A 27,852-nucleotide genomic window follows, 5' to 3' on the forward strand; every position below is an offset into this window, starting at 1 on the left:
ACCTACCTAGAAGTCTTTACCTAAGGCTCTGCCTTCCAGAGAACTCAGGGTAAGATTATTCATTACAAGAGTGGCTACAGCTGGGACTGTGGCATTCAACAAAGACCCCACCCACTGCTGGGGGTGAGTGGGGTGGTGGAAACTCCTGGCATGTACCAGCACCACAAATACTAAGACTCTCACCTGCAGTGGCCTGGGGTGAGGTGGAGGCAGAGGATGACGGATCAGGTTGTATGGTGGCTCCGTCAAATATTTGCAAGTCTTGGAAAAAGGAACTGGAAGGGTGAGGGCAGCCAACTATCGGCTCGAGGTATTCTGTGACGCCCAGAAAGACTTCCAGACCAATGTTTAAGGAGACTTGCATCTCCTATGGCCACAGGGCAGACTGCAGAAAACCAGACCCAGGAACTAACTGGAACAGTGACAACGCTACAAAAGAGACTCAAGGCACAACACTGGAAGGTCTCCTACGTGAAAATCTTAATAGGAAAAAAATGGGATCCTGAGACCCACAGGGGACGTGTGGGTGCCTAGAGAGGGAAGATTTTTCCTAAATCCTTCAAGGTGGCAAGAGAAGCTCCTCCCCCATTGTCCGCGGAAAGAAACCTGACCTTAGAGAGTATGCAAAGACCTTATCCAAAGCAGGTGCCTTTCAATAGGACTCCTGTCCTTCCAGATATACTCCCCTGTCTCCCTTCATTCCCTCCAGGCCAATAACTAGAGTGAGGTCATGCACAAGTACAGCAGGAAAACACAGCTCCTAGCAGGAGGCAAGCAGCTAGGAAGAAATAGCTTACATACTGAGGAAATGCAAGGGAAAGACCTGGCCTATATAGATCTACAGAAAGCAGGGAGCACACATGGAAGTGGATTTTGAGGGAGTGAGAGCGGGATATAGAATTTACTGGCAGGGGAGCACTTTCTTGTGAATTAAGGGTCAAAGGTCTGGCAAAGACTCCTAGAGGCACTCCTAACATGCTAATGGGTTGGTGGCCTAGGGAATGACACAGTGGACAATGGAATGACTTTGGCAAAATATTGCAAAAGGGGCCCAAAGATTAGGGAGGTGGCAATGTTAGACCGGAAGGACTACGTGTGGCTGAGAACTGGTTACCTGACTGATCTGCTCTCTTAGAAAGGCCTGGTGGGATCAAGCACCAGCCACCCACAGGGCTACCAGCTCAATAAGTTGCCTTGCCTTGGCCTTCCCTCTTTCCCTGCCTCTATCCCCTCATTCCTAATTTTTGCTCCCAAAGGTTGGGTCTCACAGAAACATCTTGCACCAAGGCTAAGACAAGCTATTTCTGAGGAACAGAAATTATAAGCAAGCTAAAGAATCCTGAGACTGTTCCTGGCCCTACCACCGACTCCAAAAATCACTGCCTAAATTAATGCATTCTAGTATAGTGTCTCCGTGGGTTCTCAAGAAATAGTAAGTTCCTCCTTTTGTCTTCTCCCTTCACCTGAATCAGTACATTAAGACGGCAGTTAAGGGTAAACAACTCCTTGAGACAGAACACTAACGCAAATACAGCCACTGCAATCTCTTTTGCTCTCTGCCTACCAGAAGCCCCTCTGAGCACACCCTTCCCTGGGCATGACTGCTTCTCATTTCCCAGTACACTGTTTTCCTCCATTGTCACTGTCTAGCCTCAGGACAACAGTGTCCCCTAGAGGGATCGTATCCCTTTCTGGGGAAATCAAAGAGCAGATCAGGAATTAGTCACCAAACTGTGTCACTTTAAACACAAGGAAGAAAGGAAGGAGAGGAAAGGAGCTGGCGGGGGGCCAGGGAGAGGAGGGTGGGCAGGTGGCAGAGAAGGGGAGGAGTAAGGCAGGAGGCGGGGCAGTGCTGTCATTGAGGACTTCTGATTTTTTATTTTATTTAATCACACACTACATTTGCAAGTGTTCTCCTGTCACACAGATAAGGAAGCCAAGGCTTAGGGTCCCTGTTTTAAACAACCATTTCTGAAGCTGAACTGACAGCTAGGAGCTACAGGTCATGCCCAGCAGGAGCAAGAGACAGGACTTGATCAAGAATGAGGGAAACCAATCAGATCAGATACACAGGCTTCTGCCTTCCAATTGCTGGGATTTATTTCAATAGACCAGTCTATGAGGAAACATCATAGAACTGGAATGCAGGCAACTAGAATATTTTCATTTTCCCTCTATTTAACAAGTAATGGCCACCAAGGAACGGTATGTGAAGCAAGGTCCAGGTAACAGGACCCAAAGGCTTGAGGAGAAAATCCAACTTCACTGGACCCCGAGTTCTGACAGCGCCAGGATGAAGGAACCCTGAAACAAGATGGCCTTCGAGAATGGGAGAGGGCTGATAAGCAAGCCAGCTGCTGTTAACTACAAAACAGCCTTCATGACACCCCAGACAACTGGACCAGGACTGAATTCCTTGCAGATCTGCAATTGTTCTGCTTTGTGTCTGGAAGGCCCAAAGCATGACATCACCTCGCTCTTCCTCCCTAATCTCTTTGGCATAAATATCCACCTATGCAAATGAAATAGTGAATTTTTTATTAAACTCTATCCCCTTCTTGAGTTTCCTGCTGAAGTCATCGTAACGCTTTGCCATCTCAGCATTCCCCTTCTAAACGAGTCCTTTGTAAACTGCACATTCTTTCTCTACTCCCGGTATAACTAGAATACTGTGGAGTTGGAGGGCCCAATTTTTTAATTCAAGAAACAATTATATAGCATTTACCCTAAGCCATACACTGTTTAATGACTTAAATTATTAAATTCTCTAATACTCCAAACAACGTTCTAAGTTAGGTACAGTTATTATCCCCATTTTCTGGGAAGAGAAAGCTGAGTCTCGAAAAAATGAAACAACTTGCTTCAGGTCACACAACTAGAAAGTGGCAGAGCCAGGATTTGAACCAGGCAACCCCAGCTTCAAAGTCTGTGCTCTTAACCTTGGGGATCATTTAACTCATTCTCTTCATTTTACAGTAGAGGAAACTAAGACACAAAGCAGCTAAGTGACTTGTGGCCGGAGAAGGCAGAGTGTGAGCTGGCATGGAGGTCTTCTGATTTCTAGCTTGATGTTTTTGTTTGCTATATCCCATGGCCGCAGTTCCAGCAGTATTCACCGCTAGCCTACGTTTCAGTGGTGGCTCCCCATGAGTTCTTCGACTGATCTGTAGACTTACAATATGGAGCTTCATTTTACCAAGGCCATGTAGAAAAACATCTGGAATTGGGAGGATTTGCACAGGTCCTTTGGGGCCTTAGAACTGGGTGATCCAGGACCTAGACCTTCCTTGTTAGCTGTGAGACCACAGCATGTCCCTTCACCTTTCTGGAAAGTCTAGCTGGTATATGGGAGGGTACACTAAAAACTGTAAGAAGCAAATAAATGCTGTTATGGCAATAATAATGGTGGTTAGTCTTGTTAAAAGCATAATGTTTTACCCATTATTTCTGCAGTGTGTGAAATGGTGACAGGGATACAGACTCAGACAGTCACTGTTTCTCAAGGAGGGAGGATCTAGAGCTGATATTACTACTAGGGATCAGGGAGGCTGTGGGTAAAAGCCAGGAAAGGCAAACCATGTTCCTATTAACAGCTCTGAATAATAGTATTGTGGGGGCAAAATGTAAAGCTGTTCACAAGGAAAAAACCAGGGGGTCCACAGAAACATACCTCTGCATGTTCCCCTTCCCCTGAGCACGGGGCAGCATGCCTTCACCTGCTCTTATGTGTCAGCCCTTACTGTCACATCACAGGCAAACCTCCTGTACAGCTGATGGCATTTGGCATTTCAACTGTTTTCTCAGCCATGTCTGTCACTGGAGATTGTAAGCCCTTCAAGGACAGAAACCCTTGTCTTTTATCTCTTCTACAAAGCTAGCAGTGTGGCTGGCACTGAGTAAACAGTGGTTGAATAGTGAATAAATGAATGACTTTTCAACCTGATTTAAATGCAATCATTTTGCTTCCATTCAACAACCCAGGACTCAGGTTGTTCTCTAAGAGCAATATACTAAGTAGCGCCCCGCCCCCTTTCCCACCACCTTCCTACCCCTGTAGCCCAGGATTGTGTGTTAGGTAGGATTAATATTGGAGCATGAGAGTCAGTGCACTTTTCAGGAGGAGTGGGAAGACATGTTGAGGGCTGGGAACCTTTTCAGATCCAATTTTTGGGAACCACTGTCTGACAGTTCTCCAATATTTCATCAATTAACCACCAAAGGGTGCCCATAACTCCCCACACATCAGAATGTTTCTTATACACATTAAAAAATAAAAACAAAATCAAATTTTAAAAAAAATTTCAAGGCAGCATTTTGTCTTATTAGCACTTTAATCCCTAAGGAGACACTCAGAGCTTTATTTTTTGGGTTCAGAGATGATTTTAAGAAAGGAATTGTGGAGAAAAGGCCCAGAGAGGGAAGATGCCAATTCATACATTCTTTGCGTGGTTGCTTCAACATTGAGAATATGGAGAATTCCTTCATGGCAGGAATCAAGTGTAAACTTGGTAGATCTCCCACAGCACCTAGGACTGGCTATGCACATAGCCAATGCTCAATAAAAATTGGATGGATGTATAGATGGACAGAATATAATTTTCTATTGCTACCATTAGCAACAGTCACCTGTAAACTAGCATAACTCTGGTCAGTATATCCAAATAACCTACCACTTTCTTACCCATCAATTCTTTTTCCAGACTTTTCTTTGCATAGAACTGCATAGAAAATAGACAGCTATTTTTGGTTCTTTATTCAAACATTCAGAAAAACAAAACAAAAAACAAAACAAAAAAAACACCTGTCTCCCTCATCATCCAATAGTAAAACTTCTACATATGTAAGTGTCTTCTCACATAAATCAAACAACATAATACAACGGTATTTTCATTGGGGTACCATGTGTCCATCAGAGTAAGAGGTGAAGTCAGTGATGTAGTTAAAGTCTAAGACTGATGTTTTGTTTTCTTTTCTGTCATTTATTTGGTACTAGCTACCCTGTGCTTCAAAACAAGAAACCAAAACAGGCTAACAATAACCTAACATTCACTCCCTGCATGGGAGTGAGGGGTAATGTAAACTATTCCCAGTGAGTCATGTCATCTATCATAACTCTTCATCCCAAATAATTCACTGCCATCCCTACAGCTGCATCTGACTGTTCAGGTCACCTTTACTCATGTCCAAACTCATTCTCAGAAGCCTTCATTCCTTCTATCCCTCCCATTTCTGTGTGGTTCTCTGTCTGCCCTCACTTTTGAATGACAGAGATTTCTAAGGCCAGATCATTCTTGGGCTGGGACTAGCCAATTCATGGGGAGACAGTCTTGGAGGAGGAGGAAAGGAAGAGCTAACAGGGAAGACACTTGGGGAAGCCAGGGAGAGAGAATGATGCCAAATGAATTATTGGAGGAAAAAGAAACATGGAAGAAGTACAACAGAATATGTAGAAAGGACTATATTTCCCAGATCTCTTGCCCATTCCAGAACTTTCAGATCATGAACAGCTGAAGATGGGGAGAATGGGTTTGGGGAAAGTAATCCTATCTTCTATGACAGGATTCATTTTGTTACTGAAGGGAAATAACCTATGAGAAGAGAGAGACAGAAAGAAACCAGGAGTAGGGTGGGCGAGACAAAGAGGAAGACATATGGGTAGGGGGGTGGGAGGAGGAGAGAACATGGTATGCAGTGGGAACACTGTTGGAAACATAAGAACCGCCCCCAGAAAGAAAATGCCAGCATTTCTGGGCAAAAATCTAAATTGTCAGCACATGCATCTTTGCTCTCAGAAATATACACTTTTTTTTTTTTCCTTTCAGGATGATTCCCCGTTCCGACATCAGTAGAACACTTCACACAGAGAGACTAAGATCACTTCATTCCTCCCATCAAGTAGCATTTCCAGGCCTGTTCCTCAGCATTCCTCCCAGATATGCTATCCCCATGCTTTAGACTAATCAATGCTTGGAACCCATGGAGAGGAAGTTTCAGGAGCAAGTAGCTGTCCAGTTTTCATAGAGATTTTGGTCTTACAAACCTGAGCGGAAGAAATCTGTCCCTCTTGGGAAAAAAATGAGGAAGGAAAACACAATCTTCAATGTGTGCACTTTATAAATACAGTTTTCCATTTAACTCTCTGTTGTTAATGTCAATATGAGCAGGGATAGTCCAAAAAAACAAAAACAAAAGATAATTAACAAGGAGTGCTTTCTTTGTATCAGGCCTCTGCTAAAAATCTTGCATTAATTCTCATTTGACCAGTATGAAAATAACAGGTAGCCTTTAGTGTTACCTTTGTTTATACAGCAGAAGATGCTCAGAGGGTTTAGGTAACTTGGCCAAAGGCACTAAGCAAACAGGTATAGGGGCCAGGATACCAAGAAACCCATCTGGCTTCTGATATGCAAAGGGCCCCAATTTTATTTTACTAACAGTGAGTATTAAGCGCCTTCCCCACCAACCTTTTCCTATACCTGGTAATAGAGGAGAATACTTAAATCCTTCCGTTCCGTTTAATTCTTTCCCTACGCTATTTAAAAAATAATAAAATGATTTTAAAAATTGGGCAATGGACCTGAATAATCAAAAAAATGAATCAATCGCCAATTAATGGTAGTTAATGGTATCAAAGAGGAAATAAAAGATATGTATAGTCCACAAATGTCTGCCCTCTCTACCACATTTGACACTACTGACCCCTTTTCTTTTCTTAAAAGTCATTTCTTTGGACTTCATAATCTGGCCCTTGCGGAGCTGATCACAATCCTCCCTCCACCTCCACCAGGCCTGTGACCTTTGATGAATTTTCTGCATCCTCCTTCTCTCCAGCTGTTCTGGGTGGCTCAGTAGGAATCCCACTTCACTTTCTCTACATACTCCTCTCCTGAGAGAACTGATCTCTCAACTGGCCACTGACAGTTGTACCAACACTATGCTGATGAATTTCAAATCTGTAACTTCACATTCCAGACTATATAGCTGTAGGCACTTCAAGATATCCTCACTAACATGTCCAGCCCTCAGCTCAGAATTTAACACATCTTCTGTGAAAAATAGGTTCCCACTTCAACATCTCAATTTCCATTAATCCATCACCATCCTTTCAGTTTCAAAACTGAAACTGATATTTTGTCTCCTGTATTATCTGTATATGATATTTTGATATCACCTTTGATATTTTGTCTCCTGTATTATCTGTATATGGGATAATACCAGATCCTAAAGAAGTGAACTTCAAAATTCCTTTGCAATCCCTGAGACCACCAACATTCTGTCCCTTTCACCTTGCATTTGGAGTAGGTCTGACTTGTCTCCCCACCTTTGGGTCACCTTTCCCATTCCCTCATATACTCATACAAGATTAATCTTAAAATAACCACATAATCAAGTCTTTCCTATGGTTACCTCCCAGGATAAGGCTAAATGACATTAATCTAACTTTCAAGGTTTTCCATTATTTACCAGTTAGTAGTGACATTCATTCAGCCCAAGCCAGGGATTCAAGAACTAAATAGGCTGTTTCATAGAAGATTCTAAAGCAGACAGATATGCCAGTGGTGTCTAATTCAAATCCTTTATAAAAACATAACAAAGAATAACTAAAAGTTGATGTAATCCTACCTTTTACTGGTGCATGCTTTTTACCATACTATTTTTTTTTTGGAGGAGATGCAGACAGAGTAAATGACTTGATTAGGGTCACATAAGGAGATGCAACTCCCAATATGGTACTTTATCCTACTACAGCATGCTATCTTTCAAAAAACCAACTCTGTCCCGCTGTTCCCCCCACACTTGTGTCCTATTACTTGTCTATAATTCCATTCAGGTTAAGTTGATCCCAACATACCCTCACATGAACATTCAGTATCAACCATCAAGTCCAAATCTCTGTTCATGCTATCATTCCCAACTACAGAAATGTCACCTTGCTTGGACTTCTATGTTCCACATTCCTCAAAGGCTAAGTCAAGTTCCGCTGCCTCCAAATCCTTCCATGATGCAACTTCACCCTACATAGACAGCATTCCTTGACTAGAGCATATCAACTGTACTATATTTGAGACATTTTGTCATATTCTGTTTTGTACTTTTACTCAACATTTTTGTGTGTGCAAGCTTTGCTTCAGCTAAACTCAAAATCTGAAAAGAATCAGAACATGTCTTTTCTGCTGTGTTGTCCTTCACACTGAGTACAGCTCTGCACACAGAGTAGGTGCTGCACTATTTGTTGAAAATATAAGGAATCTAAGAATAGAACCTGAATAAAGTCTTAAATAGATAATCCAAAGGCCCAGAGGAAATCAAGTCTATAGATAATCCAAAGCTTAATTTTACAATTAACTAAGTGAATTTGCTCATTCAATGAATATTTAGTGAGTGTCTGCTCTGAGCCAATTAAAGTGCTACGCATTAAATACAATGGTGTGGGAGACCAATGCATTGCTGCCAACATGGAGCTAATAGTCTAGTCTGAGAAAGACACAAATATTAAAAAATTGTGTGTGTGTACGTGTGTGTGTGATTTAACTAGGACTTTAGGGGAAATCGGGGGGAAAGTGGAGATATTTGAAATATATTTTACCACAGAACCAGTAAGATTAGAAAATGGATTAGATTAAGGGGTGAGGGAGAGGAAAGAAGCAAAGATGACTTGCAAATTTCTAACACATGCAACTGGAAGGATGCACATGCCATTCCCCCGGGGATGGAGAAAAGTGGTGGAGGGCAGAGTTTATGTGGTTATAACACAAAAATGCAACCGTGGCATGGGAACAATTCCATTAGTAGAACCGTATCAAATAAGAGAAGCTGACAAGAAGTAGTTTGAGGCCCGTATCCTGACCTTGACCCCATTCATCGTCAGGTGAGTTTCTTAAAAAGTGAATGCTCTACCAAAAACTAGGTCTGAGAAGGGGAAGAGGCAGGTTCAAGAAACTCAGACAGCCCAGAATTGGGTAACTAGACTGTGAATACCTGCAAGTTAGTGTTCGCTGAGGCAGGAAGAATAGAAAATAAACCTTTTCAATCAAAGAAAATCAAATCTGGCCCATTTATTTTTCTTTATCAAGTGAATCAAAAGCTTGGCTGAACAAAAAACTAAAACTAATCTGAAAAAGGACAGCTCCCAGTATTTTGTGGATCCATGCAAAAGGCAGGCTAACACAGAGGCCCTCACCCTCCATTCCCGTTCTGGTGCTAAGTCAGCTGGTGGAGAATAGTGTGCTGGGGATGAAGCCAATGTTCTGGATTCAAAACATATTCAAGCTATTTCTTTGATTGTAAGGCCGGAAGGAAACACAGAAGTTTAATACCTCATAAAATCAAAGAATCAAAAGACTTGAGAATCACAAGGAACACAGACAGGCTCAACTCTTCCAAATTCTTTCCAAGCAAGCACCTCTCCTAAGACCTTATTTTACAAATGAGAAAACCATAGTCTGGAAAGGTAAAATGACTTGTAACACAGCTAATTAGTAGCAAAGTTGGGAACAGAACCATGTTCTCCTACCTCCCAGAAGATTATCCCCTCCAGTATATGGCGCGCATTGTCTGGATGGGAAAGAACGTTTGCTTAGAAAAGTCATCCCTTTTGGAAAGTTAACATGAGATCAGGTTTTGAGATCAGTAATTTGATATCCAGAGAGGATGACCGCCATGCTAAATTTCAATTTGGCTAAAAGAAGTCCCCACAGGTCCTTAATCACATGAGTAAAATGATCTAAATGATATTTGAAAATTACAAATCTGATAGTGGTAAAATACTTTGTGTGATATTAAAGGGACATGGACCAGCTTGTTTTAAGAATCCAGGCACAAGCCAATGAGGACAGTGACTATGGAAGCAAAGAGGAAAGACTGATGTAACTTAGAGGCCATGCAGGAGTTACTGGGGTTTGACTGATGGTATATAGAAAAGGAGCAAAGGGCAGGGAGGAATCATTTCCAAGTATGACACTGATTATAGAGCAAAAGACCACATGACCCCCCTCTGCACATAAAGCAAATGTTGAAATCTAGTTCAGAGCCCATGTTTTACTGCCAATGAATCAGAAAACTCACCTTCATACATGAAGGATAGCATACTTAATTTTTAAAACGAAAAATGACTTTTTCATTCCCCATGCACAAGCCCCGCCTTCCATCTTTATTGATTCATTCACATTTTCATTCAATAAAACATGTATGAGTCTTCTGTACAAGGAGTCCCAGGGTAGCTACAAAAGACATTCCCAGCTTTAGACACTCCCCGATACACTTTTAAATTTGAACTGCTTTGCACATCTAAGTGTTATAATAGAGGTATGAACGCAGGGCTATTGGAGCACAAAGAAAGGAATGACGAATTCTGCCCAGAATTGTTAGAGAAGGCTTCATGACGAGGAGAGGACACCTGAGTCAGATCTTAAAGGACATTCACGTATTCACCAGGGGAACTCAAAGGGGAGCATTAGTGAAAACAACCCATGCAGATATATGAAGTAGTAAAGAACTGGTCACATTTAGAGAATAGCTAATCATGTGGTCCAGTCATTGGAGGTTGCTGGCTACCAAGCAGTGTATGTTGGGGCACAGCAGGGAGATGGGAGAAGGACGCAGATAAGCCCAATCATGAAAGTTGAGACCAGATATTCAATAGTCTTGTGGCTTGCTAAGGAATATATAGCTCATCCAATGTATAAAAAGAAGCCATCAGAAATTTATGGAAAAGTGAGCTTTCTGCTCTAGCTATCCAATTTTTCATTATTTACAGCATAATAAAAACTATGTAATTCTGTAAGTCATGGGCTACAACTTCTTCCTCATTCCCATCTTGATTTGAGAAAGACTATGCTAGTCACTTTCAGGTCTTCAACGACAATGTCTCCATCCAAAAAAATACAGATGCCCAGGTGGTGGGTTTCTCATCATCCAATGCAACTACCAGACATCCCCTTCCTGGAAGATGCTTGGTGGGGCTTTTGTCATGCTCTTGGAATTGATGTCTGATCAGGCCCTGGTTCTTCCTCCTTGGTAAAGGAAAGCACAACACACTGGAGAAATTTTGAGCACGCACCCCTCCTTAGCCCTGAATTAAATTCACAAAAGCAGGGCTTTCATCTTCTTATCAAGGCACGACGCTGCTATGCTGGGGCAGACTGCTCTCCTGTTGTAACACTGCTCCTCCCTCCGCAGCATCTTTACATCTTTACTGATCAGGATGGACCCCCCCCCGCACCGAATGCTCTGGGGCTCTGACCAGGGGCCTGGCACCCAGGCATTCCAGGATCATGCCCTGGTCTTACTCATTTCTGAAGTGTCTCCTTCCCCTCAGATAGGTCCTGTTCCTTCTTTCTGTCTCTTGTCAATTTCTTTTTTTTATAGACACATTTCCCTGCTGCTTACTAATAACCAGAGTGACTGATTCGACAGCTGGTACAACCAAGTGTGGAGAAGTAGGATCCTTTCCCAGTGCTCAGAAGGAATGGAAGAGACAGGCATTTTTTTGGGAAAAAAAATAAGCTCACAATCTGAAGCACGTGTCACTGCCAGTGCTGACAGACTTAGCATGTGTGTCCTTTACACGGGACCCAAAAGATTTCAAAGGCTGAATCAAATGCTGTGCTTGCTTTCCCTTTTCCCACTTTCCAATTTTACCTTTGCAATAGAAAAAGAAATGTATCTCAGTCTTCCTGACAACACTGAGATATATGACCTACCATCTCCCACAGAAAAGGGGGGGAACCCCCACCAGGCGACCACTCAACTCTCGGCGCTCCCCTCAGCTCCTCCAGGAGACACATGGATTTTCTAGGTCACCCGTTTGACTTAACACAGAAGCATGGTGGGCAGCACAGTGAGGTGCTCAGGGGAGATTAACTGTCGTGCCCCTTCTCCGCGCTGCCGGGTTCTTAAGACAATATCAAATAGCCAGGATGAAATGAAGCTGATGTCACTTGAGGCAAGATTAAAACAATGCCAGGAAGGGAAAGGACATCCCTGTAAAGAGGAGGGACACTAAGAATGACCACAGCTTTCAGGCACTAAGATTCACAGCTCCAGAACCGTCTGAGGACTGCACTGAAGTAGCACGAGCTCCTTTCGTCCACGCTTCACCTCCAACGCAAAGCCCAGTATGGTCTCGTCTGCCTCTGATAGGAAATCTGGAAAAGCCTCTGTACGCTTGGAAACAAACAACTAAGCACATAATCCTACTGATAGCACCAGCCATTGGACATATGCAAAATAAAGACCTGACTGCCTGCATGAGACATTTTCAATTCAACCTTGAGGAGCCAGCTCAATATTCAAACATGCCTGGTTGAGCCCAAAAGAGGGAAAATGCATTGTGGAACAATTAATAAATGTTTCTTAATAGTCTTTAGTTCCTCCTTCATATTATGCTATTGGTGAAGAGATGACAGAAAAATAGCTCAGATCTGGAATCTGGAGCTTAGAAGAACAACTGTTTGGGACTCATTCCCTCCTGCTCATTCAAGGAAGCCCAAGTCTGATGGCCTTAAGGACAGGATGCAAAATGCCATCTGTTCAGCCAGGCACCTTCGTGATAAATGTGGGAGAGATGACTGAGTGGGTGGAAGCCAAGGGTTAAAGGCAATGAGAACAGTCACCTAATCATTGCCTACTCGGTAAGCGTGTCTGGAGACTCTGTCATGGTTCTCTCTTACAAATCACAAAGGGCTTTAACAACAACAGGCGGTATTTCTCTTCTTTTTCTTATTTCTTTGGACAAACGTGAAGTCTCTTATGCCGTGCAGTCTTTAGTCAGATGGCATTGCTCTATGACACTAAATTACGTCCTTCCTTAATACAATTCCAAAGCTATGCTGTGGCCTCCCTCTCTTGCTTGTTCACAGCAGTCAGAACCCCAATAATGCCACACATTATGAAACCACCTGCAACCCCCTGCCAGACCATTATCAAGCCCGATTCAATTGGTCCCCCTGAAGGAGGGCTCTCCCAGACTCCAGGGAAGGGTTGGGAGACTGGGGCAGCCCACCATTTCCTTTCTCCCCTTGGCCCTCATTCTGTGTCTTCCTCATTCTAAACTGTTTCCCCTTTGATTTCATTCTGTGGCACTTTAGGGAGCAATTGCATTAAATGTAATAACAGCATAGTAATACAAAGAACATCATTTTCTAGTGCTAATAACTTTCATTTCAAAACCACTTGTACACTCCAAAATTTAGCAAAGCATAAATTTCTCAAGACCAGCAGACATCAAATTCGAAGCTTTAAAGTTCTATTTCTTTGTGGTTTGTAATTAATCTACGTACAGAAGAATTGGGACGCCATTTAAAGTCAGATTTGTTTCGATGCTCATGCTGCTGACTTTACTGACAGGAGCTCACCTTTCTGCATAAAATGACACGTGGAGCATCAGCAAAAGAACCAAAAACCGTACCAGGAAATCATGACCACCTGCAAGAGGATCATCCCTGATGACATGTCCACATCCTCTATCCTTTCCAAAATTTGAATTTCACAACACTAATAGGGAATCCCAATTTTTAGACTGATCATCAGGAAAGAATCAAAGAAAGGATGCTTTCATTAGCACCAAGTTCAAATTTATGCAAAACTGTCATTGTCTTTCACCCCATTCTGGCATTGGGGCCACAAAAAGGACAGCAAAATTGAGAACAGCCATTTGCAACCCTAGCTGCCCTTCAGAATCAACTTAGGAGCTTCGACTAGATGTTTGTTCCCAGACCCCTACTCCCTTCCCATCCAAACTAAATCAGAATTTTGCAGGGTGGGGCCTTGAGATCTGTATGGTCTCTTAAAGCTCCCCAGGGAATTCTAACCACACGGCGAGGACTGAGATGCACCAACACGGGGAACTCAAAACACAGGGAACTGAAGACAGCATGGGAGCAAGTCAGCACATTAACACTTCCCTGAGCTTGTTGAATCAGTGATAAATTTGAGAAGGCTCCTTTATCTGAAAAAGGAAAATGTTAACTTCTGATGATCAGAGCAAATATACTTTGTTTGAATTACCTCATTTGTCATCACTACCTCTCCCACCCAGCTTCCTTGCTGCTGCTAAGGGTGTGTGGGATGCAGATCTTGGTTCTCCTACAAGATGGTGAACTACTGGACTGTGCCCCACAGTTCTGAGCACACGGTAGGTGCCAACTGGTTTGCTACTCGTCGCTGGTAAGAATGCTTCTGCAAAGAGCTGACCACAGGGAGGATGTTTCAGAACACACAAATGTTCAACTTGTCTAGTGTGGGTTAATTTGGGAACTGGGCTGAATGATGCCGGAAGGAAGCACTTCCCTGAGGATTGAGCCGCTAGAGGCCGCTCTGAGCCAGATCCTTGCTAACCGTATTCTGAAACCAAGCAAAGGGAGAGAAAGGAGGCTCAGCAGCACTGGGAGTCATGGCAACACCGGGGTTCCTATTTTTAAACTTGTAGGTGAGCAAGCACTCAAAGTGCGTGTGTGTACCTGTGGGGAAGGGGAGTCTGGTATATTCCAAAAGATTCTTTTTGGAAGTTCTGAGTTTGCAGATGACTAATCATCTGTGACAATAAGATCAAAGAATTAAACTAGCTCCACTCTATTAAAATGGTTCTCTCCTCCCTAAGTCCATTATCTTGTTCTCTATCAGAAGGGATCCTTTAGGGCGCCTGGGTGGCTCAGTCAGTTGGGCTTTTGCCTTCAACAACTCAGGTCATGATCCCAGGGTCCTGGGATTGAGCCCTGCACCAGGCTCCTTGCTCATTGGGAAGTCTGCTCCCTCTGCTCCTCCCCCTGCTCATGCTTTCTCTCCAATAAATAAATAAAATCTTAAGAAAAAAAGAAAGGGATCCTTTATGGCCTCGTGTCCAGAAGTACAGGGAAAATTCTGATACTTTTAACCATGATATTCTGAAATTTTGATCTTCGTTTCTTAGGCTTGTTCTGCTAGCGTATTAGGCAAATCATGTTGTGTTACAAGAAAAATAGGTCCTGGTCAGCTAATTAAAAGAACTTTCTCTGGACGTCCCACTCCTCATGAGGCCAATGAAATGGAAGATGTATATGGTCTGCATACCCACCATCTAGCACAGGATTCAGTATGTAATAGGGAATGAACACACCTCATGAATGTGTCACTAAGTCAACCATCAGTGGATGTAATCGTGTGAGGCACAGACGAGGGGCCCCCACACATCACATTTCTTTTACTCCTGATAGCATCATTTGTACTTTATCCAACGCCGGCCAAGTTTCAGCCCTAAACAAATCCGAACTTATCCCACCTGTCAAAAATGAATAGTGGCCCTGGAGGACATTTGTAAATCATGACAGAGGCCAAGGTCTTGTTTTGTTTTATTACACGCCCTTGACAGGATTTCCAATGGGTCTGTCACCTCCAGGAGTTTTGGCTGATTTTAGAACAGAAAGCCTGCTCCCACTTTCATTCCAAGGACTCTGAGGTCCACAAAGACTACAAGTTCTTGTTGTCCCAGATGTGGCCTAAATAGGACTTTGGAATATACAGGAATAAGAAAAAAATCATCATCCTTTCCAGTCAGAAAAGGCAGGCGTGAGCAAGATCACAGCAAGGCCAGTAAACAGAGCTGCAACCCGCTTCGGGACAGGGAGAGGAATAAGTCTCAGGACTGGGATGTCCCTAGCGTGTGTGCACTGGATGCTGTTCCCAGACTGATTCTGGATTTATCGTGGCGTCAGGACAGGAATTCCGCAGAGGCCAAGAATGGAAACATGTTAGTACAAAACCACCCTGAGCCTCAGGTTAACAATGTGTTCATGTATGTCCCAGTCCTGTCTAACTGATTCTGTCTGCTCAGCAGTGAGGTGGCCCTCAGAATGGACCCTTAGATGGACAACGTGGGACAAAATACACCTGGAGTCCAAACAGCCTTGGATTTGAAACCCAAGCAAAGTAAGCAAGTGACTTAACCTTTAGGGATCTCAGTTTCTTTCTCTGAAAAATGGAAGTAATAATGCCTCCATACAGTGCTTTTAAGATTCAGTGAGGCCTTCTAAAGCACTTGGCATATAGTATTCACTCAATAACCTTTTGTAAAGTAAATTTTCTAAATTGCTGAAGCTTCGTATTTTTAAGTACCAAGCTTTTTCTTGATTATAGGAAGCCTTTTAAATGGAAAATTTTAGAAAATTATTGTAGAGTTCTCTGACTTCTTAAACCAAAGATAATCAATATAATTTAAGCTCTTAATAATGACCTAACAATGACTATGCTATTCTTTATACAGGGATGTTTTAAAGGGGGTATGTGCTTCCTGGGGAGTATAGGGCAGTTTGCCCCAGATGGTCTTAGACAAGTGCTCCTTTCAAGGTCTTCTGCTGGGTTTTTCTAATATTTTAGGCACCTTACCATTCTGTTGGTTAGTTCTTAATGCTGTCAGCTGGCCTGACTGATCCCCACCATGTTCATCACTTCTAAGCTGTCATCATCTGGGAAATCAGATAAGCAAGTATCTGTGACACTACAGGTCGCCTACAAAGATGGGTCCTGGACCTTCTCCCTAGTTAACAGAACTTCGATTTTTAACTGGGCATCTTACTGCCCAGGTCAAAAACTAAACTTGTCTGCCTCCCTTGCAGCTAGCTGTGACCACTGACTGATATCTGACAGTGGGCTATAAGCAAAGGATTTGACTTCCGGGTGACCTCCCTGGAAGACCTCAGCCTCCTTCCTAACTTTAATCTGCTGCTTCAAACTGGAGTTCGGCAGCCATACTGGGCATGGGGATGAAGTTCACATCCTATAAACAAAAAAACAGAAAGCTAGTAGGAATCTGGGTCTTGACAATCATGCAGCTACCATACCAGCTCTGGACAGACCACTTAATTGTGTTTATGCATCCTCTTTAAACTGGGGTACTGACGCTCCAGGCCATTTCTAACATAATTGCCCCATAAGCTTCTCAGGGGCACATATAAAATTAGAGTAAATAAACTGTAAGTTAAAATAAACCACATTTACATTTACATTAGGACAAGAATTTGTGTACATTTACATTTACATTAGGACAAGAATTTGTGTGATTTTAGTCCAAAACCCTTTTCTGCTTTCTTCGTGATTCTGGGTTATGCTCTAGATACATCAGGTTGTTGCATAGATCACCTCTCCTCTCCCAGGTAACAGAGGTGAGTCTGTGTATGAGCACATGTGCAGTGTGATAACAGAACAATGAGAATAATGACCCTGGGTAGCCTGTGGGATCACTATTTTAAGTCATAGTCTATCACACACACACACACACACACACACACACACACGGCTTTTTCTCTAGTCAATAATGAGAGAACTGTGGCAAATTAAAATCTATGTAATGATAAACTACTTATAATGACATTGTGTTGTGCTATTTTTTGCCTAAACTAAAGTCACTGTTCAAGGAGGAGAAAAAAAAAAGTGGGTGAGAGTTTCTGGAAATGCCACTGGGAAAATGAAAAGTAAGTATCTGAGTTTTCTCTGTTGATAACCACAGGTAATCAAAGCAGCGGATCCAAGAAACCCTCACGTGTGTGTAGTGATGATTCAGTGCGAGGACATATATGAGAAGGCTCTGTATGAAAACGGTCATTTTTATTACCCTCGTTGCTAGCAGGATTATGGACTTGAGGTTTGTGATCATCAGTCATTATGTCAAACACTAAATGTATTTTGACACATGTCCTCATCTGGACTCCTTCTGTGATCTCTTCCAGGGAACTGTGAAAAGGACTGTTTTGCATGAATATAATATTGTCACAGTGTGGCTTCCATGGCTTTTTCTGTTGTCTTGTCAGGAAAAATCTGTCCTTTGAAAGACGACATTTATGGGTTTCTTAAAAGTATTTAGAACCACTTGACTCCTGAGTCTGCCTCCTTTTCCCAAACAATGAATTAGTGCTAGGGATACTCAGCAACCATCCTTACACTCATCGTGACATTAAAAATGGAATTAAGACTGGAAGGAAATACCTAGTTGATATTCACAGAACTAACTCCAGGCAAGCCATGTGAAAGGAGTCCTCCCAACTTCTAGCCCACACAACCCTTCTCAGGTGATCAAATAAACATTTTCAGTGGTAAGAGGAATTGGGGAATTTAATATGCAAAATTGTTTCTCCACTGGACAGATGTAAATGTACACTGGACAGATGTAAATGTACACACATAAATATGTGCTCCGTGGATGTGAAACACACACACGTGCGCGTGAATATATGCACGTGCATGCAAGAATTCTACATATGGTCATCTGTGAACACTGGAAGCTAAAGGCAGGAAAGACATGAAGGCTTTTAAATGAAAGAGGTTGAGACAAGAGGGACGGCCAAAGATCAAAGAACAGAACAATCCCATCGAGAAAGAGATGGAAACGAGGAAAGAAAGAAAGGTGGGGGGTGGAGCGGAGCAGTGATGAATGAGGAGAAGAGAAAGCTGGAGCAACGAGGGAGGCAGCAGGCAGCCCCCGGCCGGCTGCTGCTGCTGGAAGCCGGACAAGGGGGAACAGATTTCAGCAGCGGGGAGCTCTAATCTGTCAGCAGCAGCTCCTTCATGTGTGACCAGCCGGCCCAGCTTGGGGACTGGTGCCAGTCTGGGAATGCTAACCCCGCCAGGCCCTCCCGGAAGAGAAGGAGCCACTGGTAAAACCCTGAAAAAGTTGAGGGAGGGTTCCTCTGCCCCAGCACCTGCTGCCAGCCTACTCCTGGCTTCTCCACCTGGCCCTGTCTGCAGTGTGGGCTCAGACCCCATAGTCTGCTGAAGATCAGTCATGCTTCCAAATCCTTATCAGCCACATCAGGTCCTGGAGAACTCTTTCCAGGAGATGATCGCCTATGTATTCCTAACAGCTCCACTGGAGAGGAAACAAGAGAAAGGCTCAAACCATTATATGTTTGAGATGTGCGAGGTCTTATTAGATGCCAAAGCCACAGAACTCTCTCTGCTCTCAAGATGACTCATGTGAGGCTGACCTTGGCCGGCTACGGTCCAGCCTTCACTCAGGCTTCCAGCCTATGTCTGTAACCATAAATGACAGCACTCTAGCTTTCTGGCAACTCACCTCCATCCTTACCTCCACCCAGCCAGCCTTTATTCTCTGGTGGGAAGAGATAGCAGATGGAGAAATGACTCCCACTCAATCCCTAAATAACGCCAGCTTCAATTCCCATTAACTGTGAATTTGCACCCTTGTCTGGGTAAGAACCAAGGGAGCAAGAATCATGGGGCTAGAGCCAGACCAGGGCAAAGGTTAACAGAACAGGCCTGGCTGCAGGCCAGCCCTTCTGAGGACACGGTCAAGCAGGGAACACACTCTCTGAAGAGTGCCGCTCCTGCCATCAGGACACCTGGATGCTGCCCCCACCCCCAACCTCTAACAGGTCAGTGACCGCCCTGAGACACTGATTTCACTTTTGTAAAATCACTCATCATCCTACCATCTCTTCCTTGAGAGTACATGTATTGAAAAGGTTGGATAGACCCTTAGCCAAGGACTCTTCTGATTTTGATTTTCAGGGACAGGAGGGTTCTTTAAGTTTGGTTAATGCACAGCAGAGTGAGGGCTGAAACCAGATGCCCAACAGAGCCAGGCCAGACCCTGACATCACACTGCAGAAGCTGGGGGGCCCTGCACCTCAAGTCTCTTAAAAACATAAAATGGGGGAGGTGATTCCCATCTTCACTCGTGCTTTTATCTGCAAATATTTCTCAAGTGCCTATAAGGTATCAGGCACTGTGCTGGGAACACAGAGGTTTAAAAAAAAATCCTGCTCTCATGAAGTCTGAATTCAACTAAGAGGAGTAAGACAACAAAAATCCTATAGAATAAAATGTATATGGTAGGTCAGGTAAGGGCTACCAAGAGAAATGAAGCAAGAGATGGGGGCAGTGAGCTCTTGGGACGGAGAGGGTGGGCATACAACTTGTCCTGCTAATGGAGTGATCAGAAGCATCTCCCAGAGACACGTGCATGGGTCAGGATTTTTGCAAAGATCATCTTGGGTGGGTGACCGCACGATGTCTGGTGTGCAGTACGTACTCAGAATGACAACCAACGCTGGACTTCCTAACCTCCACAGCCTGGCTGCTTCTCAGCATAGACTTTATGGCTCTCTTCTGAACCCTTACCATTACCACGGACCGTGTCCTTGCTGAGGCAGAATCTGCTGTACTCCACCGCGAGCCACGGCCATCCTCTGCTCTTGCTTCTGTCCTCTCTGTGACCATCTTGTTCCTTCCCACAGACAGCGGACCACATGTGTCTTTGCTGCCAGCATAGATGTGCATCTTCTCCCACCTCAAACTTGTCCCCCCATGAAATGGAAGTCTTCTCCCATTCACTACTTTATCTCCTGCCTTCTCCTCCAACTGTAAACATTTTTTTTAAGAAGGAGGAAGAAGAAGCAGAAAGCAGGGAGGAAGAGGAGAAGGAAGAAAACAGAAGAGAAGAAAGAGGAAAGAAACACCAATGATGTCACAGGTGTGTTTGAATTTTTACAAGTCAGCCAGAGAATTAGGTAGTGATTGTGGGAAGAATCACATAGGGGTCTCAGTGCTAAACATCTGCAAATGCTCTTCACAGGTTTGGATTTAAGAGAAGGAAGCTAAGGTCACTCACTGAAATGACTATACATGCGATAGGAGAATGTGGAAGAGGAGAAGAAAACAGAAGTGTCTGAATAACCCTCAGTTGAGTCATTTTTCCACAGACAGTGAAAGCACTGAACAGATCTTTCAGGACGGTTATTAAATTCCTGAGTTATTTCCCCCCCAATTTGTATCTCCTACCTCACTGAGCAGATAACATCCCTCTCTACACACAGAGGTGTGTCTTGTTGTACCACGGATTTCATATGAAAATGCAGCTTTCCTTACACTCCATGGATTTCTTTAGTCAGGTAAAGGGCCACTATGCCCAATAGCCCACTTATAACTAAGCTTTCACCAAACCTTTTGGCTATTCACATGTAAATTATGTTAACTGAACATATAAAACATATTTGCCTTCCCAGAAATCTGCCTATACGTGGCACTCCATGAACATTTAATAACGAAAAGATGGGTAATGACCAAGCAGCTCTTGCTCGTAGGGTCTAAAAAATGAATGGACTCAAATTCTCATTTATTTCTTAACCTCTCAGCACTTTTCAGGCCAGGAGAGTCAAGTGGGCATCCCGTGGGAATAATCCAGCTACTACAATGGGTCTGAGGCTAGGGAGTCTGCCTCAAGGTTAGAGGAGGATGGAGTTCATCACAGCTCTTCTAGGAGAAGCCTAACAGAGCACCTTTCTTCACATCAGCTATCCTCACGTCTCAAATGCCAGGCCAAGACGAAGATTCTGGCCTTTGAGACAGCAACTTTTATGAGGAAGGAAGCTGCAAAACAAATGTTGAGTAGGAACACTGAGGACACCAGAGGGAAATAACTAGGCAAGATTCATAAGAGGTTTGGCCTCTTGAGATGCTGCCATCTCAAAGAGCATCTGTTTTTTCCCCCAAAGTTGGGAGGACTGGGTGGGTGCTCAGGACAGACAGCGAGCCTGGAGGTCAATGGCCAGTGCGCCATCACCTGAGTGACAGAAACAGACTAGCAGAGTACTGGAGCGCACATTGAAAAGGAAAATAATCATTAACTACTCCCCCGGGGAAGTGATAAATGAAAAATATAGACATGTGCCTACTAATAGCTAACAATTCTTCTCTAGCTCAGGGGAATAAAGATAGGTTGAGACGACTGGCCTAATCTCTTTCTAAACACTTTCAGATCATCTGGTACCAAAACGTTAAGACTTTTCTCAGGAACTAAGAAGATTCAACTCTTTCAATCAAATAAAGTTCCCAGTTGGAATAAAACTCTATCTCAGCATGTCTTGGGCAACAGTATGGGGCACTGGACTACATTTACTAATAAGGCATAAATGAATGCTACAAAGTTCCAACAGAAAATTAATTCTTACTAGTGTACAAAATAGGGTTGTCACATTTAACAAAAACAAAACGGGAGCCCTATTAAATCTGAATTTCAGATAAACAAGTTATCTTTTAATATCAGTATGTCCCATGCAATATTTGGGACAGATTGATGCTAAGAGAATTAGCTACTGTTTATTTAAAATTTTAATTTAATTAGGTTTTTGTATTTTTCTTGCAATCTTGCCAGTTTTGTCCAGAAACCTAGAGCCTATCTGGAGATAGTCACTGAAATCATACCTGGCCGGCTAAGCTTCAAGGAACTAAGAAGTTATCAGTAAGGAATTTGGAGGGGATACCTGATAAATAATGTTTATTTGCAGGATCCTCTCTGAGAACGCTTATACGTCATTTAAAAAATAAACAACAACAAACTTCCTTTGGTAACTAATAACTGAATCACTTCAAATGTGTGTCTCTCTTTGGGATTCAGTGATCACATAGAGTCCCCAATCCCTGTTCCCTAAGTCTAGACTTTGGAACCTCCCTCCCCAGAAACAAAGGCACAGTTTGGTAAGGTATAAATGGGAGGTTTACCTCCCCCTTAACAACGCTTCCGGAGAGGACAGGGCCTGTTAAGGTTCCTGGGTTTTCAGAAGGCGAGAGGAGAAAGCACTTCCTGCCTCTACATTTCTGGTGTCACCCAGGGCTGGGTCAGTCCTGGATACCTCCTGAGAAGGCTTCCTGCTGCCGATGCAGAGACATGAGCAGCAGGCCAAAGAAAAAGTCATCCTCATAAAACAACCAATCCTTTGCAACAATTTTATTTGCAAAGATCTCCTGCTGTGGCTAAATGGTGTGGCTGCTTGGTTTGTTATTTAAAACACTGACCCTAGTGAGACCAGAGCTCTTGAAGGGGGGGTGGGGGGAGGCCGATTTCAGTCCAGGAAAAGAGGAGCTGGGACTGAGTGTGCCTAATTGAATTCCGCGTATGATTCTGAGTGCTGTGCCACATGGTTAATAGCTCCGACTTCGAGGCTAGCTCCTTATAGTCCCTGTTAGTCAACCCCAATCCTTTCTGGGCCTTGATAGAAAAGGATATTAAAATATTCTCAAGAGAGGCTAGAGATTGGATTCAAGAGCTCTGAGTAGCTGCACTTGAGAGGAGGAAGAGATGGGGGCGCGTGAGGGATGCTGGTATACAGACAGCAGAGACAGCCAAGAGAAGAGGTCTCGTGGGCAGTTAGATACAAAACTCCCCAAAACAATATCAGAGAACTGGGGCAGAAGAGAAAGTTCACCGAGGAAAACCCTTCATGGAAAAGTGCTTTGGTAAGTCTGAAAACACTTCTTGTGCAGTACACGTGGGAAATCAAGGTGGACTCTCCGCTCTACCCTGGTACTCAAGGAACCTATAAATCATCTGGACTGGGTAATCCCTGTTCTTTTAGGACTGCTACATTGGCAAAGATGGCGCTGGGTATTCGTGGCCGTCTTGACAATAAGGTCTGAGGAACGCTCCCTTTCCGAGTGGCCACAAGACAGGGTCACAAAAGTTAGAACCAACTGCGGTTTTAAAGGTATAGTGGTCAGAGACCAGGCTTCAGGGAGAACATGTGCATTCTACTGGAAAGTAAGCCAAGTGGCAAATGAGAATATCTACAGATGACAGTTTACCTGGACAAAGTTTTAGGGTAAAAGCAGGCATTCCTGGACCAGAACTGATGGACTTTAAGTTAACACTCATTTGATTTCCTCGCATTGTTTGGCAGATATTTTGGTTAGTCTTGGTTTTAATGAACCAGTATTTGGTAGAGTAATCTGCATCAGATTTTAATTTAACACTAAAGACCACAGGAGAAAACCTGAAAGTACAGAACCAAATAAATAGTTAAGTTTTTCAAGGAAATCTCTATTATCTTGCAAAGAGGAACAGAACAAGAAAGCTCCTGCAGGGCAGGTAAATGCACTGGGCAGCTCAGCATCTTGGAGGAGGTCATTCATTCACTCTGGGTGTCTGTCTTCCCTTTGCCACACAGAGCATTAAGAGGGAGGGACACGGAACTAAGTAGGAGAGAGAGGTCACTGCTTTCCCAGAACTTACAGGGACAAGTGATAACAAAGCACAATATTAGAACTGTCTCAAGAGTGGCTTTACTGGGAAAGCCTAAGATGCAGCGAAAGCACATAACAGGGTCCCATTAGTCCAGGGTCCAGGAAAGCTTTCTCAGTGGAAGTGAGGCTGGGACCAAAGCCTGAGGAATGGAAAGGAGGCAGGTGAAGGAGCATTTGCATTTACCTCCTGGTGGGAAGGGGCTCCTGGGAAATATATTCAAGGGAGAGAAAAGAGCTAGAATAGAGAAAGAATACGGTATTTTCAAAGAACTAAAGCAGGTTCAGCATTGCAAGAATACAGTGTTTGAGGGAGAGTATGGCAGGAGACAGTTTTGGAAAGACGGGCGGGCCTAGGCAGTGGAAGACTTGATAAACCACATCAAGGAGATGGAACTTCATTACAAGAGCAATGAAAAGCCGCTGAAAGGCATTAAGTGCAAGAGTGATGAAATCACATTTTCATTTTAGATCACTCTGGCTGCAATGTAGATTGGAAGGAAGCAGTACGGGGAGCCAGAAGATATTTACGAGGCCCTGCAGCAATGCAGGTAAGAAGAGCTGACAACAGACACAGCGCCCTGGGGATGGATGCAGCCAGTGGGCACACTCCAGAGGAAATCCGTGGGAAATGGCACTAGGAAACGGTCAGCTAGGAGATGGCGGGCGTGTGAAAGCAAGGACACCCAGGCGATTTTTACTTGAGGCAATGGGTAATAGGATGTAGCCTTTACAGGTGGTACTGATTTGCCCGGAAGAGGGTGGGAGGGGAATGGGAGAGAGAGCAGGTCAGCTTTGATATGGTGTGTTCTAAGGCCCTGTGGCATCCAAAGGAGCCTATCCAGTCACAGCTGGCAATACAGATTGGGGCTCCCAGGAGAGGTTTCAGCCAGAGGTCAATTTGGGGGAACTGAAGACGTCAGTTGTAGCCCTGGCAATGGAGGACAAAAGAGGGGGTCTAGGACATAACCCTGAGAAGAATCAATATTTAAGAGAGGTCTAAAGGAAGACGAACATGCCAAGGACTTTGAGACAGAATGACTAGAGAGGGAATAAGAAAACCAAGACTGTACCAAACAAGCAGTGATAACTAGGCATGGCAGAAAGCAGAGTTCAAGGTGGAATAATATTAGGATTGGATCACAGATAGGGCTACATTAAAAGGAGCTTTAGGGGGCACCTGGGTAGAGTCTGACTCTTGATTTCAGCTCAGGTCATGATCTCAGGATCCTGGGATCGAGCCCCGCATAGGGCTCTGGGGCTCTGCACTTGGCAGGGAGTCTGCTTGAGGATTCTCTCTCTCTCTTTTCCTCTGCCCCTCCTCCACTCACGCTCACTCATTCTCTCTAAAATAAATAAACTTTAAAAAAAAAAAGTAGCTTTAGTTGCAACTCTGAATTAAGAGTTTAGCCAAGAGGCTTCAGTCCAACTCCCTTCCAGAGGTTAAACAAGTATAAGTAGGTATACCTTCAACCTCCACTAATTGTATTTCAACCTCCCCAGAGTACACTTTAATATTATATTTAAGCTGGATGGTACTGGAGTATGTGCTTTCTGCATAGCTTTCTATTTGTCAGATAGAATTCATAATGAATTTAAAATGGAGGGCCCAAAACATATTGTCAAGTCAAAGAAAGTCAGGTTATTGAACAGCATGTATAGTTATGTTTCCATTTACGTAAAAGTATAGATTTATATGCATATAGGTATACTCCCATCAGGAAACAGGTAGAAAGATGTTCACTAATTATTTCCACAATAACCATCTCTGGTTCCCTGGATTTACGGCCATTTTTTTCTTTTCTTTCTGGTCTTCTGCATTGTCTGAATTTTTACAGTGTTCATATGCAGCAGTTTTCTACAAATCACAGAACCACAGAAGCCTCATAGAGAATCTTCTGCCCTACACAGTCACATAACGCCCGCAAGAGGATATGCTGGAGTCATGGCTGGATTATGAGGTTAGGTTAGCGGAGCAGAACTCCACCCATATCTTCTTCCTCCTGAAGAAATCAGACTAAGAGCAACTAGATAGGCCGTCTCTATGGCAGCATGCCACACTTAAAAGGCAGAGAGAGGCGAAGGAGACAAAAACCAAGGGAAGGACCCTCTTCATGCGCCTTCAGACCCATGTAACCTATTCTCCATTCCCTCCCTCTACAGCAGCGGTCCTAAGTAAAGGGACAGGGTAGGTCCTCCCTCATGTCTATGCCCATTGTGTCTTTTATGGTGGTCAAGTATGTGGGGCCCGCAGAGGTCTGGCCACAACTCCAGACTGAGCCTCTTCCTTGGAGACTGACTCTGGACAGTTTATATCTACACACCTAATCTTCTTGAGTCATAAAATGGAAGCAACTCTGAACACCTGCCTAGTAGAGTATTGCTTTGAGAGTTACATGAGGTCAGGCCTGCAAAATGCTTGAGTAGCACCTAGTGCATAGTAAGTGATCAGTAAGTGGGAGCTGTTGTGTAGTTCTTAGAACGGGAACCCAGCACAGCAAGCTTTGGATCTGAAACACTCCCACCATCACCAACAACTGCCATCCCAATGGCCGGCCTTCAACCTCCGACATCTTCAGCTGCTCTTCCCAGCCCTTCCGAACCTCTAACCCCAGTCCTTAAGGCCCTCCCCTCACCTCTGCCATCTGCGCCCTCTGTCCCACACTCACCTGTTTAGCATGTTGGACTGGTAGATTCTCTTCTCATGGGTGTTGTAACAACTGCTCTTGGGCTCAGGGATGAAGCTGTGTTCGGACAGCATGTCGGAAGCAGCGGTGGTGATTATGGCAATTCCATCCCTCACTCTGGCAGGGAGGCCATAGTCCCATTCATCATAGGACACAGAGATGAGCCCGGTGGGGAACTCTGAGGGCACTGTGTCCGTATCCCCTGCCACCAGACTAGGCACAATCCATGTGTAGCCGTAGCCAGTTAGCCCTACGGAGTTAGCGACTTCAAAGATGTAGGTGGCTTCCTCCTTAGTACAATAAAGAAGAATGATGGGGCTTTGAAGTTTCTTGAGCTGGTTCTGGATCTTAGAATCTCCGTCATCCAGGGACATGTCCAGCAGGAGGACTTCCTCTAACTCCCAGCCCACGAAGCTGTTCTCGATGGTGCTGCGAATTTTGTTTACAAAGTCCTGGTAGCCAGGGAAGTAGGTGGTGACGATAGAAAAGATGTACCAGTCGTACTCTTCCATGATATTGAGCATTACAGAAGCTTGCTGTTCAATTGATGGGCCAAACTGGAAGAACATGGAGGATTCATCCTAGAATAGTAAAAAGGTAAAAAAAAAAAAAAAAGAAAGAAAGAAAGAAAGAAAGAAAGAAAGAAAAGAAGAAAAAAAGAAAAGAAAAGAAAAGAAAAGAAAAGAAAAGAAAAGAAAAGAAAAGAAAAGAAAAAAACCAAAGATGGTAAGGGAAAGTTTGAATCAATTGTATAGAAAGGATTGTGTTCATTATTTACTTTTTCACATGCCTTTTAAAATGGGATGTTTGAGTTGCAAACATTTCTAATACCTTTCTTCCTAAAACTACCTCCTAGATTCTAAGGGGAAAAAATCAACATAGATCTATATTCACATTGTCTGAAATCTTTGGAGCACAGGGCAGATCCCTACAATCAAATATGTTAATATTTCTATTGTGAAACAGAAAGAGTCGCATTAAGGGGGATAAAGACTCTAAATGGCCTCACACCAGTTCAGGTCAGGTTTCACTGTCAAATGAGTTCCAGGGATACACAGGCTTTTCATTTTTTGAGCCTTTTGAGCTTATCACAACTGTGGATATATATCACTCAGAGTGAATAAATGGAAATGCCATCCATCTAGCCTTCAACCTATGGATG

General features: G+C 43.6%; 1 protein-coding gene across 1 annotated transcript in view; it reads right to left on the bottom strand.

Moving 5' to 3' along the window:
• Positions 1-27,852, bottom strand: part of GRIN2B (glutamate ionotropic receptor NMDA type subunit 2B) — a 420,098-nt gene that overhangs the window by 161,171 nt on the left and 231,075 nt on the right. The window contains exon 4 of the mRNA XM_034645464.1: positions 26,673-27,271. Coding sequence (XP_034501355.1) covers positions 26,673-27,271 — 599 coding nt within the window. The remainder of the gene's footprint in view (positions 1-26,672; positions 27,272-27,852) is intronic.

Source organism: Ailuropoda melanoleuca, chromosome 16 (assembly GCF_002007445.2).
Source record: "Ailuropoda melanoleuca isolate Jingjing chromosome 16, ASM200744v2, whole genome shotgun sequence".
Lineage (NCBI taxonomy): Eukaryota > Metazoa > Chordata > Mammalia > Carnivora > Ursidae > Ailuropoda > Ailuropoda melanoleuca.